Source organism: Petromyzon marinus, chromosome 61 (genome assembly GCF_048934315.1).
Source record: "Petromyzon marinus isolate PM22_M1 ecotype Great Lakes invasive population chromosome 61, UKy_Petmar_22M1.pri1.0, whole genome shotgun sequence".
Classification (NCBI taxonomy): Eukaryota; Metazoa; Chordata; class Hyperoartia; order Petromyzontiformes; family Petromyzontidae; genus Petromyzon; species Petromyzon marinus.
Genome location: NC_133727.1, coordinates 9,199,233 through 9,213,769, shown reverse-complemented (window position 1 = coordinate 9,213,769; position 14,537 = coordinate 9,199,233). Strand labels below are relative to the sequence as shown.

Below are 14,537 nucleotides of genomic sequence, written 5' to 3'. Positions count from 1 at the left end.
TGGGCAGAGGCCGGCGTTCGACTGGTGGTTTGAAAAGAACACGGACAAACATTCGAGCTCACGCTTTTGCTTTGGCAACAATTTTCGTTAATTGGGCTCCGATCGGCTCAACAAGCCTGGAAGCCGGCGCATTTAATCACCTCCGAGATCGAAATGCGGCAAATCGCATGCTAATTAGGAGCAAGTTGGCCCAGGGATTGAGAATCAAATTTGCATGTGAAACGGCGGTGCAGGACTCGATTCGAAGGCGAGTGAATACTGCGCGGTGGTGCATTGCAAGTGGACATTATTATCCTCCAACAGTGACCAGCATGGTGAAGTATGGTCAAACTAAACCTGACATCCAACATCACGTGGCGAGATGTTCATCCAGCAGTGGAAAACGTAACTTAAAGTAACCAAAATAACAAGATGCATGGAAAATAAATCGGTTTAATTTTGTATATAAACGCGTATAACTCATGTGTACATGCTTGTAAATATACGATTCAGCTAAAAAATGTTAAACACATTTACACAAAGTCGCAAAGACATCAACTCGCTTAAATCTTTACCACTACTCCAGGAGCTCAGAATTATTGCCCAAGGACTGTATATACGTGAGCAAAGTTACGACCATTTACGAAAAAATTTGAAAACGTGTCAATATTGTCAGAAATTATCTTTGCACGTCTAAAGGACAAGAGAAGCTGTAACGAAATGCGCATTTGTAAACGATTAAACCTTAAAATTTTCTGACACCGACATTTTTTCCAAAAACATTCCTTGTGTGATTGCACAGAGTCCGATGAGGGGTGGGGCAGCTGTGTAAAAAAACCTGAGGTGAAATTCTCCGTTAAACCGACGATTTAAACAGCAACAGCTCGGGGAATTTTATACTCTGTTCTATGCAGCTGACCGCTGCCCCTTCATACAGTAAATGGCATCCTCACAAGAATAAGTAACCTAACATCCCTTGCAGGGAATCCTCTCGCGATAAAAAATCTTCCATTTGCCATCCATAACGAGACCCCTGCGGGTGTCACCGTGCACAATCATACTTCGAAGCTCTTGCTCGGATTCCCCAGAGCTTTGCCCTCCGAGTGGCCACCCTAATGGCCCACTCCGACAGGCCAAACCTGGCACAATTGTAGGTTTTCAACTATAATACACGTTTTATGGGTTAGATCGTTTAAATATATAAATGTGTTGTTAAACCCACCACCACCCGACAGCCAATTAGTAAGGTTTGTCACGTAAACAGAACATGTCAATTCGTTACTAGTACAGTCCACCAGTGTGTTGGAGAGCAAAGCCACACCATTTACAATCTAAGTACAACATTTCGCCAGCACTAACTAGCTTCATCAGGCGACAGCCATCACTTGTGAGCACTTCTTTCGCGAATTGGGAGGGGAATCAATGAATGCATATGACTATGGGTATCCATTGCCGATTGGGTTATTTATATGTTAATCAACACACATTATGCATGCGCATTAAGGAACGAGGATTCTCCACGAATCTGGCTGTCGCCTGATGAAGCTGGTTGTAATTACTGGTGAAACATTGTACTCAGATTGTAAATGTTGTGGCTTTTGTCTCCAAGACACCGGTGTGATGTTACTAGTAACGAATTGGCACGTTCTGTTAATGTGACAAACCTTTCGAATTGGCTGTGTCGGGTGGTGGCGGGTTTACCGACACATTTAAATATTTATTACGCGATCTAACCCAAAAAACCTGTGTTATGGATATTGGATACTGGTTTTCAACTGTTAGATCAGTGGTAGCCGATATGTGAATCGCGATCCATGGGTGATCGCAAAAGATTTTGATTGTGGATCTCGGGACAAATAGGAATAAACACCTCTAATATAAAGCAATTCTTGTTATAGCAGATGGCAAAACAAAATCCCCGACTAAGAATTAATGGATTAATAATATATATTTTAAACCAATAGATTGCACTAGCACTTGGCATGTCTACAGTGTTCTATTAGTCGGTTAATTCCATCCGGGTAACTGTTGGTCATATATTGCTGGTAGATCACGGAACATGTTGAGATATACCAGAATGGATCACAGTGCTTTGTGGGTTGGACGCTGCTGCGTTAGTCAATAAACACCACCGATTCAGTAACCAATATTTTTGTGAAATCACCTTCATCACAAGGGGGTCAGTGTCTTGGCTGGCAAAGAAGTGGGGCATAAGATATCCTAAACCTTTCATACATCTTGATGCGTATACACCTTAATTGGCTGATTGTACTGGTTGGCAAGGTAAAAATTCTAAATTAAAAAAAAAATTGCGCTACCATTTGAACCACTGCGACAGCAGAACGAAGAACCGGTGACCTCTGGATTGCAAGTTCAGAGTGCAAACCGTCTGTTACTTCAGGGTAGCATTTCTCATAACCGCCACTGCTTTTTTTTCAATTGTTCACCTCTGCTTGCGAGCACAATGTACACTTAATTAACTCTGCAGATGTAAAACCCAGAGTGTGTGCCCACTCATGCACCTCCTCTGACATCTTGTTGACACCGCATCCACGATACACTAGTGCTGTCTGGGTTTCTTAGGCCGGGGAGAAGGCGAGCCCCATGGGGTGGACTCCGCAGGGTTGTAGCCTGGAATCTGTGACGGCGGACACACAAATGGCACAAACGTACAACGAAGATAGTCACCCAAATAAGCCTTTAACAGACTGTGCTGCTGTCAGGCGGCCTGGCCCACAAGGGGGTAAGTGGCCAACACCTCTCCCCAGTGCTGATGTTTACACACTCCACCTGGTACTCATTTAAGTAAGAGTTGACCTTGGGTAGGCCAAACAGCAGTTCAGATAATCCTCACTGGTGTTGGCGGTGAGTGGGAATTGGGTTGCCGGGTTCATAGCGCAGCGTGCTAACCACTACACCAATGCTCTCACACACACACATGCGAGTATTTGCAACACAAGTGATACGTTATTATTACACTTATTAACACTGAAAAACTTCGCCAAGTCTGAAGACTTTTGAGGAACAGGGGGAGAGAAGTTGACAACTCCACACAGTAACATTCTAGTTGGGAATCAAACCCAGTTTTCTTGCTGCAAGACGCAAGCGTTTACCAATGTGCCACCCTGCCGCCCATGGCGATACGTAAACTACCTTAATACCAGTTTCCACGCATGCTTATTTTTAGATATGGGAGGAAACCAGAGAACCCGGAGAAAACCCATGCAGAACAGACTCATGGAGTTTTGTTAAGACATCTGATATCTACCAAGGCTCCCACACCCTGACTTAGCTTGGTATCTTGAGAACTCGCATTCATCAACAACAGCCCCAAACGATCATTTAAATAGGTCACGTTTCAGATAATGGCCCTTCTTGTGCAATGAACTAGGGCCATAATAAAAATCTATTTTATACAGCACCTTGCATATCGAAATATCTCAAAAAAGCACTGGACATTAAAAAATTACTCAAGTATAGATACAAGCCAATAGAAATAAAGTAAAAGCCGATAATAACAATAATGACAGTGATACTGACACTTTACACAGCATGCAAAATGCAATAAAAGCTAATCATAATGATTCCCCTCACAGTAATAACCAATCAGAATCCAGGAAAAGCCAATTAATAACGACGTTTTCAAGCTGGATTTAAACACACGGACAGTCACAACTGATATAGGTAGGGATAGTGTCCCATAGTCTTTGGATATACAGTCTGTTCTATAATACGGTAGTTGCGTACCTCAAGAACACCGCGTTTTGGAAAAATCGTGTTATAATAAATAATATATATTATATGGGGTAAAGCGCAGTCCGCAATAACGCATGAGATGCGTAACACAGGCTGAACAAAGACTAAGGAACGTGGGTAGCATCTAGAAGCATCCAGCAGCATCCCGCCTTGTGTGATGCTACGCCGAGGCAGCCGTTACGACCGCTTATTCCTACTCGCGCGACGTAGTTCCATTCATTCAACCGAGTTATATCCAGTTTGGATCCGCGTTAAACAAAAAATGCGTTCCTTCATACATTCATCATCGCATTATATCCAATTTGCCAGTTACAGGAGGTATAGGACAACAGACTGCAGCTCAAAATGCTAGCTATACATATATTTTTTCCATCCAAGACCGGAGTTTATATTTTATTCCTATGTTATAAGGGTATTATGTTCAGGGGCTAAATGCCAATGGATGGGTCTGATAGCCACGGGAGAGCCTCAGGAGAGAGTTTGTGTCATCTTGCCACCCCCTCCATTGAAGGAGCGGTGGTGTAAAATGTGGTCCAAAGTTTGGGTTGCATGGCCACAATCGTACAGGAGCTTGTTTTTAATGCACTGCTATGTATCTGTATGAGTCTCTATGAATCTCTAGGAATCATAATGGGTCTCTCTGTATCTCCTATGTATCTCTGTGTCTCTATGGGTTTACTGTACAGTCCTACAGTTTGGGTTGCATGGCAACAAGCGCTATGCTGTGGCTTGTGTCATTAATTTTCGGCCCGCTGACGTTCCGATGCGGCGAGCGTTTGTTTTTTGTGCACTACTGCTGGCGCAGCAAGCAGCAACAGCAGCATGGTCACAATACAAATCGGTGGTATTCCGAGGTTTCGCGCCGCACGGTGAGTACCTCCGGGCGGACGAGGTGCATGCGGATCCGCTGGTGCTGCAGGTTGGACGAATCCAGCGACACGCGCACGCACACGCGGTCGAACATGTTCAGCGCGATGCCCTCCACGCACAGCGTGGGGCCCTACACAAAACACAAAGACATATCTCCAATGTAGCCTTAACAGACTGTTGGGGCAAGTGCTGTTGGCGAGGAGCACAGATGAAGGCCGACACGGCACACAAGGGGGTGGGTCGCCAGCGCCATGCCCGGCCGCCTTTGTCTCCCCAGTGGCGATGTTTACACACCGCACCAGGCATTCAATTGAGTTCTGAGTCAACCTAGGGGAGGCCCAGGACCGGTTCAGATAATCATCACTGGTGTTGACCGTGCGAAGGAATCGAACCCAAGTCGCCGGGATCGTAGCGCAGAGCGCTAACCGCTACACTACCGCTGACTGCTCTCTGCCAAGTGCCCTGCACACAAGCAGGGATTGACGTAAACCCAACGTTATTATTCATACTATTACATGGGTCACTCAGAAAAGCCTCACTGATTCTCAAAACGTTTGCATTCAAGGTCACTGCTACGTCTTTGTAAAAGGAGGCGAACGATTGATATGTGCTGCCCAAATAAGTAATTTGCATGTAATTTGCCAACCTTGGACCATGATGCTGGCACACGAATAACGTTACAGGATCTTTTAACGTCCACTGTTAAAGCGGATAGCCTGTAAATATTTTACACTTAATACACACCACAGTATTAACCGGAGTGGCCACCGAGTTTGAAACGCAAACCTCCACAACACACAGCGAATGCAATACCGCTTGGGCCACCTCACCGCGAGCTGAAAACCAGGCATGAGAAGCCGATAGCTGCAATGACCAAACCAACCGAGGGATCGTGATGTGCGGGCCAGCCAAGGAATTTTAAAGCCTTATTTGGCCATCATTAAGGAGTAGATGCAACCCCCCTTAGGTTATATGGAGTGTACAATTGCTGTTAAGAACATACCTAAAATAGCTTCTGGTCCAAATTAGGCTGTGTGCATTATCCACGCAGAGTGACAATGTAATGCGGCATGCAAGGCATGCTGGAAAGGACCGGATCCACTGGTCACAAATGTGCTTTTTGCCATCTAGAGATCACTTTTTGCATCAACTACTGTTTCCCTCATTTGTTTTTATTCTACAAGTACTTTTCTGCCCTTCGAGTTTCTCATTGTTTACAGAAAGCATTAGATTTTCTCTATAATTCTTCCGGATCTGAGGGATTTTACTGTATTTTTAATGTGATGTCCTCTCCGTGACAATACGGGCTCCATCATGGCAGTTATTTCCAAAGCATATTTAATTGTGACCGTTTTATATTTGAAACGCATTTACATAATTTAATTCAGTTTCAGTTTATTTTGGTATAGCCCTGTGAGCCATCCGGCTCTAATGTATCCACCGGTGTAACTTCCTCTGTAATAGTCCAGACTGCCAAATGGCAAAAAAAACGGAGCTTCGTATCTCACTGCATTCTTCCACCTTAAACCAAGTGTCTGTGTGTCTGATAGAAACCTAATCGTAGAGAGATGGTCAGGGGGCTTGGGTCTCAGTGCATTAAGCCAGTCCTGGGTTTAAATGCAGAATTCAGCCGTTCGGCAAATGCCAATGCCTCCCGGTCAAGTGAACACATGCCCTACCTCCTCGTCGAAGGTAACGTTGAGCTTGAGATCTTTGGAGTCAAAGAAAACCGTCCCCTCCAAGCCATACTTGGGAATGAGCACCACCACGGCGTTCTTGCGCACAAACAGCACGAAGCCCTCTTCGCTCACCACTCCCTTGCTCTTGAAGAACAACTGAGAGCACAACAACAACAGCCGTTAATCACCGCTACGTGGCCAAGAGCAGACACACGCGCATCACTTACCATGCCCATAATTATTTAACAAGATTTAAGGTAATTTTCCACATCCCCCCGCTAATTTATTCCAGTTGTGCTATTGGCATCATGTCATGGGGATTATTTTGAGTTCAATTGTGAAGGTACAATGTCAATTGTATTGACTATAATCCTCCATCACCTGACAGAGCCAATCAAATAAAGTTGTCACATCATGGGCAAATGTGCCAAGTGACTAGGTTTTTCAGCAAACACAGAAGAATGCTGAAAAGCAATGTCAAGTGTAGCCAACCAGTACAGCCACGGCACCACCACACGTAAGCGTGTGAATACAAAACAATTGATTCTTACTACACGCACAATACGATGCCTGCTTTCGTGACCTTAAAAATGGTTTTCAAGAGACGAATGGACGCATTATCAGGTGCCTAAGCACACGCCGTGCAACCTCCACGTGGCCCACACTTCCGCCTCCCACCTGCGTGTGGAAAGCTACAGACGAGCGTTGGGCGTACTGCGCCATCTTGTGGCGGTAGTTGAGGTTGTTGCAGAGCTGCTGCTGCTTCTGCTTGTCGGTGAGCGCCGGGTACGTGGGGTCGGCGCCCACGCACACGGCCAGCAGCCGGTGCACAATCACATCCGAGTATCTGTGACGGTACAGGGAGACAACAACAACAATATTCACATTTGTTGTAGCCTCTATTTAATATGAAGATTAAATTTACAGTAGATACAGGCTGCGGTATGGCCCCGAGATGCCAACGGAGCAGCGATATTAATCCACCAAGCACCTCGATTCATTCTGGTGGATCTCAGCGGGTTTCACGATCCACCAGAAAGCTACGCAAACAATGACTCAGATAGATTTAACGCTGTGATAGAATACTGTACTCTGGACATACCACGTTCTAGCACCATCTGCTGGTGGAAATTATCTTTGTTAATGTATGAATTTAATTCTTTGTTGAGGATTTTTTATTTGTCATCAGATGTAATGCAAATTGCTGCCTGCTCATATCTGTGTTCTTATTTAAGATCCACAACAAAATCGTTAGCGATCCATGGCAGAATTGCAATTCACTTTTGGCCGCCGCTGCACCACGGCAATGGATTCTTGATTCGGCACGTGGAACACTGTCACCCTCCTTGTAGGCGTTGGTGTTCTCCGGATCCTCTAGTTTTTCTCCAACACAAGCCAAACAACCATTTAAGGAATTGGCCAAACTTCCCGTTTATAGGACCTTTTAGAAAAATAAGTCAAATTCTGAATCTTTATCCTGGAGAAATCCGATCCGCGATAAAAGCTCTTTTTGACAGACGTCCAGTAGGTAGATGATAGGAGTGCTAAGAATAGGAAAGGTAAACAAATCACTAATAGTAAATAATAGAAAAAAGATATACAAGTTGTATGTTGAACTTCATTCGCACCGTACGTAGCCAATCGTGCTAATCGGAGGTGTGCCATAATGACAAGTTAACATTGCATAAGTACATCAATTAATAAATAAATTCCTAAACTTGGGAAAGGCAGCACAATCCCAGACCACACCAAGACAACAACAGTCTCCTCAATAATCGCGAAGGTCGATTTCACGCGTGTGCCTGACGCCAGAGCACGTCACCGTCGAATGGGCGACGTGAAGTGGGTGTAGATGGCGGTGGCGAGCCCGTAGTGGTGGGTGTCGGGCTCCATGCCGGAGCAGAAGTAGATGGCCTGCATCATGCAGCGCGTGGCCAGGATGCGCAGCAGAGTGTTGAGGTATGGTGGCGCTCCCGGCACCGCCGCCCGGTCCAGGGACTCGGCCAACGCCTTAGCCGAGTCCACCTGGATCTCGATGTTCTGCGCAAAAAAATCGGGCACACCGGCGTTTGTGAGGTGACTATCCCGCACGTGGCTTGTAGTTCAGTGCTGGGGAAGCAGCAAGGGTTGTGGTGTATTGGAAAGAAAACGTTATTCAGCACACTTCCTGTGGGCATTCAGGTTTCCATAACCTGGCTTGCCAGGAGAAGGCAGTACAGCAAGTGGATTAATCTACATCTGGCACAGTGCCTGGCTGCCTTCCAGCGTTGTCTGTGGTTCGTCACACCTTTTGAGTTGTTCTGCCTCTAAGGGCGAGTGGAAACTATATGGCTACATCTCAAGATAAAGGTAAAAGGTGCAGCCCTGCAATTGCTCACTCAGGCCAATACTGACATCGTTTCAAGACACCTCTGCTTCACAGTAGGGGGTAGCACATTCCCACCCATTTTGAGCATAATGTTCATTACAATAAGTCGACCTGATATTTCAACATTTCAGTGCTGGAATTTATCTACATTTATCGTGATGTTTTTTTGTTGCTTATTTCTGTGGAGTAGCTGGGAAACAAGCCGAGTCCTTCAACTCCCTACACTTGATAACACAGTATGTTCAATGCGGCTGCTGGATTTTGAAGCCAGGGTCCCAGCTGTAATCTCTGGGTCATAGGGTGACCCAGGTGACCCTTGCAAATGAGACTATTATGGTATCTTGAGTTCTCACCCGGTTAAACCAAAAGACCTCAAACAAAAATTTGAGCCACCCGGCGACCTCTGAATTCCTTGCGAGGAGGATGATATTGAAGGAAGGTTAACAGCAATCTAGAGACAGTAGAACCCCTCTTAAAGACGGTAATTGGTTCCACGAACACGAGCATTAAAGGATTTGGTCATTAAGCGAGTATAGGAAATACGTGTTAAAAGCTTAATTCGGTCCGATAGCATCGAAAGTTTTCCTTGTTCACCCAAAAAACGTATTTTATAATATTTAAACAATGGATATTAATACATAAAGATACTAACATTATAAACACATCATATTAAAATAAACACTGTTAATAAATGCATTAATTCATTTTGATTTAAAGCTTTCGTGACTGCAGGGATTCATATTCTTGGTTCTTTCGGTAAATTCACGTAGAAGGGAAACAATAAAATAATAAAAATATAATAATAAAAATATAATACAATTCTCACGACGTTTCGACTGCAACACAAGCAATCATCATCAGGTGTGAAAACCACAACAAGAAAATGTGAAAAAAGTGGCGGTTATTTTAACGTTAGCACCACGGAGAGAGATTTGATAAACCATTTCGGGTCTTAATTGATTGATCACGCTTAAGGTGGCTTTCAGAACGCATCCATTATTTTTTGTCTCCCCCCTCCTCTTTTCCGAACATAGATGGACTCGTCCATCTGAACAAACAGTCAAATCTCTCTCCGTGGTGCTAACGTTAAAAATAACTGCCACTTTTTTCAAATTTTCTTGTTGTGGTTTTCACACCTGATGATGATTGCTTTGTGTTGCAGTCGAGAATTGTATTGTTTTATATTTTTATTATTTTATTGTTTCCCTTCTATGTGGCATTAATTCATATTTACTGTACCTACAACAGCCCGTCGTTAACAGAGAAATGGTCGGTTAAGCCTACACATTGGAGGCCCGTTGTTAAGCGATTAGTTAACAAGGGTAGTCGTTAAAAGGGGTTCTAACTCTACCTTTGATTTCGCCGCCTTCACCAAGATGTCGTAGTTGGAAGGCGGAGGCGCCGGGTGGCGTCGGAGCAGCGCACACTCGGGGAATTCGTTTACGATGCGCTCCGCCACGGAGATGTTGGCGAGCAACATGAACTCCTCCACCATCGAGTTGGTCTCCCTGTGTACACGCACCAGTTTCCGCCACCACAACACATCAATCACAAGGGTCAAGAATCTTTATCTTAGATTATTTTGCTGATAATACATTTCCCATGTGATAAGCCACTTTGTTCAGCTATCATTTGTGGTCAGGGTTTTACTTGGTAAGATAAAAATAGTTTAGTTTTATTTGTATATTTGTTTAAGTTATTTGTTTACCTTTCCAATACTTTGCAATCCTAACGTGTGCTTGTATTGTTTGTTGTTGTAACGTTGTGACCTGCCCCAACTGGACATCTGTGAAAAAAGAGCTTTATAGCTCATCGGATTCTTCCAGTAGAAATATATATTTTGATTCTGATAGAGAGATCTGCACAACAGTCGGATTGCAGTCATGGGAGGTGTCTTGTTGACGAGACTCACTTGAGTTCCTTGGTCTGCAGGTCGATCGGGTCGTGGGTTTCGCTGTCCATGTGGAATCGGACCTCAGGGGATGCCAGAGTCAATGCCCTACGGGTGGAGAAGGGACATGAGCGATTATCATGTCCAGCCAAAACAACACAGAATCTTAATATAAGACACTTCACAAACTCAGATATTTGAGTTGAACATGCACAGCTCGTTAAGTCAATCCACTGCTGGATGAGGGCCGCCCCATGTCATGCGGGTCGTGGGGTGGTTTTACCGTACTTAACCGTGGTGGTCAGTACGCGTTGGCAAAGGTGGGGGAGCACAGACATGGGAGCATTAAGTAGAATAAATCAATTTATGTCACTGCATTGTCCTCTATTGCCCACAATGTAGCCCCGCAGCAGCCTGTAACACTCCAATCTAGAAGGATGTTATTAACCAGGTAAAACCTTAACTTCTTTATTGTTGCCTTCATTTCCGCATCTCCAGCTTCTTCAGCCTCCCAGCCCCGCTCACTTCCCCCCCCCGGCATTTTGCCGTGCTCGCCCCTTTAATCCCTCTAGCAACACCCCACTTCCCCAACCCCACACCCCCCCTCTCTATCTCTCCCCCCTTGCTCCCCCCCACTCTCTTACCTGTATAGCCGCTTGTTACAACAGCCCTTTTTTGCCCACTTCAGCAATGGTTTCTGGCTGTGGTTGTCCCACCTGAAGAAGGACGCTTGTGTTGCGCCCAAAACGTCGTGATTTAATTTAGTTGTTATTTTATTTTATAGTTTTACCTACGTGACTTTACTGTAAAAAAACAAAGAGTATGAATCCTGTAACACTTGTTTGTGCATGGTATTCACCCAAGCCTCATGCATCATGGGGTCAAAAAAAGCTACAGGTGCAGCCTTGCAATTGCTTGCTCAAGCCACTGCTGGAAGAAGGGGGCTCCCATAAGAGGGGGCCCCTCTAGAGATACACCCTTTTACAGTCCCTCTCAATGTATTTTAGCCTACTCTTCCACGCTGGCCGGATGTCTTAGAAGACACGGGAGTAACCACACTTTACCGCGCCACAGGCGACCTGCCGATCGACTAAATGTGGTGCACCCATTAATACTGCTCAGCGCTCCAGAGGCGGTGGAGGGGATGAGGATCTTGACAATGAGTTACCCGTTTTGAATGCGCCTCTGCTTGAGGATCTTGGCCAGGGAGTTGAGGCCACGCAAGCTGCTGGTGACCGGGTCCTTCCGCCCGGCGTCGTCCATCATTAGCTGAGCCTCTGCGTATGTCAGAGACGCCTGCGGGGATACGATGAACACACCACGGGTGAACCATGGGGTCCTCGCAATTACACAATGCCCACGCCTGATCCAAGCCCAAGCCAGAACTCAACAGATGTCTACGTGGCTCCCGATGACCACTGAGGGTTACGCTCACCCAAAGACAGCAAAATTGATATTTTTTTAATTCTCAAAGCTGGACTTTAACCAAATTTAGTGCAATGTAATTTGGTGGTCTGTTGTGCAGTGAGTTTAACACGTAGGCTTTCGTGACCAATATCATCCATAATACAGGTTTTTTGGGTTAGATTGTGTAAATACATGAATGTGTCGTTAAACCCGCCACCACCCGACAGCGGACTAGTAAGGGTTGTCACATAAACAGAACGTGGCCAATTCGTCACTGGTACAACACACCCGTGTGCTGTACTCGTGACGAATTGGCATGTTCTGTTTACGTGACAACCCTTATTAGTTGGCTGTGTCGGGTGTGGGTGGGTTTAATGACACATTTACATATTCACACGATCTAACCTAAAAAAAACCTGTGTTTTATTCAGTGATTGTTGACTGGACAGAGACCATCAACTCACTACTTTCATGTCCTACCTCGCACCTCCGATTAGCAGTTGGCTACATACGGTGGAAAAGAAGTTCAACATACATACTACCACTTGTGAACCCGGTTCATCTCGCTACACTTGTGAACCCAGAGGTGCAAGCTCAACGCTCTGACCTCTCAGCCATCCGGAAACCTCAACTGCACTAACATAGCAAGGCACCGATACAATACACGTGAAAGCAAACGAGAGTTTTACAAAAACTGAACGTCTGTGGGAGAGGGGGGGGGGAAATCACCTTGGAATTGATGATGCTCTTGGTAAAACGTGTGCTCACGATCTCAGCCTTTGGAGTCATCTCCCATATGCACGAGAACGCCAGCCTGCACGCGCACAGCACATGCACCGTCGCCATTCACCGTCGAGTGGCGGAGTCGTCGACATTGGAGTGGTGCAGGGTGTTCACTCAGGAAAGCCTCGCAAAGTCTCGAGACTCTTTTTCAGGAGGGTCTTGCCAAGTTTTTGGTAGTCGAGTCATTCTTTCAGCAGCGGGATGTTTGGCCAAATACCGGTTTGGGTTGTTACAAATTACTCAACTGGAATATATATGTAGCAACCATTGTTCGACTGCAAAAGCTTTGCAGTACCCTCCCGAAGTTATGAGATTCAGTGAGGCTTTCCTTGGTTAAGGATCATAGTAGTAGTAACATGTTTATGTTAGCGATGAGAGTAAACCTGATAACCTGGAGTCAACCCATGCTAAATAGGGGGAGAACATACAAAATCTACATGGAAAGGCAACCAAGTCGGGCATCAATCCTATGCCATTCTTGCTGTGAGACACGTGTTACCATTGTACCATCCTGGTTTGGCTGCTTATGTATGTACACATGCTTCTGTGGATCTGTACAATGACACTTTAACAGTGCCACGCATCATGGGATTACATGCGCACCTGGCAACAACGCACGTTAGCTGCTGAGTATAGGTTGCAATGTGCGCACTCGCGAGGTCACAGTTGTTGGTGCATCTCACCGGTCGACGTTGGATCTCAAGGAACACAGGTTTGAGCTCAATAACTCTGGCACCATATCAATCCTCTGCAGGCGCACAAACACATAAACGCAACCACTTCTCTGTCAATAAACACAATCTGGCAAATACATATGCACCAACTCAACGAGTGTTTTGCAAGCAAACCCACACATGATTAAGTCACCTGCAGGTAACTGTTCAGCAAGGGGATGTTTTCGTGATCGCCAGTTAAGATTGTATGGGTTTCATTTAGAGGAAATCTGATGAATCCAGAGGAAACCCATTCACTAACAGGGGGGAGAACAAACAAAACTGCAAGCAAAAAGGCACAAGAGTTGAGTAATCAAACCCAGCGTCTCCTTGCTGCAAGGCACGAGTGTTACCACTGCGCCGATAGCCTGCCGCTCATGATGTCACGGTACATCATATGATAAGAAATCCACAAAAATCACCTTGTTTAAAACATCATGAGAGATATTTAGCATTGTTGTTGCACATTTTTTTATTCTAATTCATTTTTAAGTTATCGTTATTCATACGGGAAGTACTGAAAAGCACGCAAAAAAATGTGGTGAAAATGTCAAATACAATTACAAAGTTGTGGGGAAACTGGTACCGCGATGATCGTTACATCATAATATTTTACATCATGTCGTAAAGTTAAGAATGAAAGGATGAAATCGGCGGGTCGTAAAACACTTGATATTGTGGCAAGAAGAAATCCACATCTCACCTTCTCACACAGGTAAACTGTGGTACCACGCAGAGATGCCTCCTCATCCAAGGCATTCCCCGGCCGGATAAAGTAGCTCACATCGGCGATGTGTACCCCAACCTAGAACACACATTAATACACCGTCACCACCCTCACATGCATGGATGTGTAATGACAGGGTGATACCTGCCGGCCTGTAAGGGTAATTAAGGTTATAGCTGCATTACATAATGCCTTATTATGAAGGGGCGTATCTGGGGTAAAGGTCAACGGCAAAGTCAGTCGAGAAGCTCTGGGAACCATCCCGAAGGGCCTAGAAGGTTCTAGAAAGGGGGCGTGGCCAGAGGTGGAGCTTGGCCACTCCAGGCAGATATAAAGAGCACCGAATCAGAACTTCGGGGCTGTT

General features: G+C 45.3%; 1 protein-coding gene across 1 annotated transcript in view; it reads right to left on the bottom strand.

Moving 5' to 3' along the window:
• Positions 1-412: 412 nt before the first annotated feature.
• The window catches only part of LOC142906081 (exosome complex exonuclease RRP44-like), a 28,553-nt gene continuing 14,428 nt past the window's right edge, over positions 413-14,537 (bottom strand). Inside the window, exons 11-21 of the mRNA XM_076053519.1 lie at positions 14,150-14,251; positions 13,417-13,481; positions 12,680-12,764; positions 11,712-11,839; positions 10,565-10,651; positions 10,004-10,160; positions 8,107-8,324; positions 6,963-7,131; positions 6,285-6,440; positions 4,613-4,735; positions 413-2,617 (exon numbers count right to left, since the gene is read on the bottom strand). Of these exons, the coding sequence (XP_075909634.1) occupies positions 2,540-2,617; positions 4,613-4,735; positions 6,285-6,440; positions 6,963-7,131; positions 8,107-8,324; positions 10,004-10,160; positions 10,565-10,651; positions 11,712-11,839; positions 12,680-12,764; positions 13,417-13,481; positions 14,150-14,251 (1,368 nt within the window). The 3' untranslated portion in view covers positions 413-2,539. The remainder of the gene's footprint in view (positions 2,618-4,612; positions 4,736-6,284; positions 6,441-6,962; positions 7,132-8,106; positions 8,325-10,003; positions 10,161-10,564; positions 10,652-11,711; positions 11,840-12,679; positions 12,765-13,416; positions 13,482-14,149; positions 14,252-14,537) is intronic.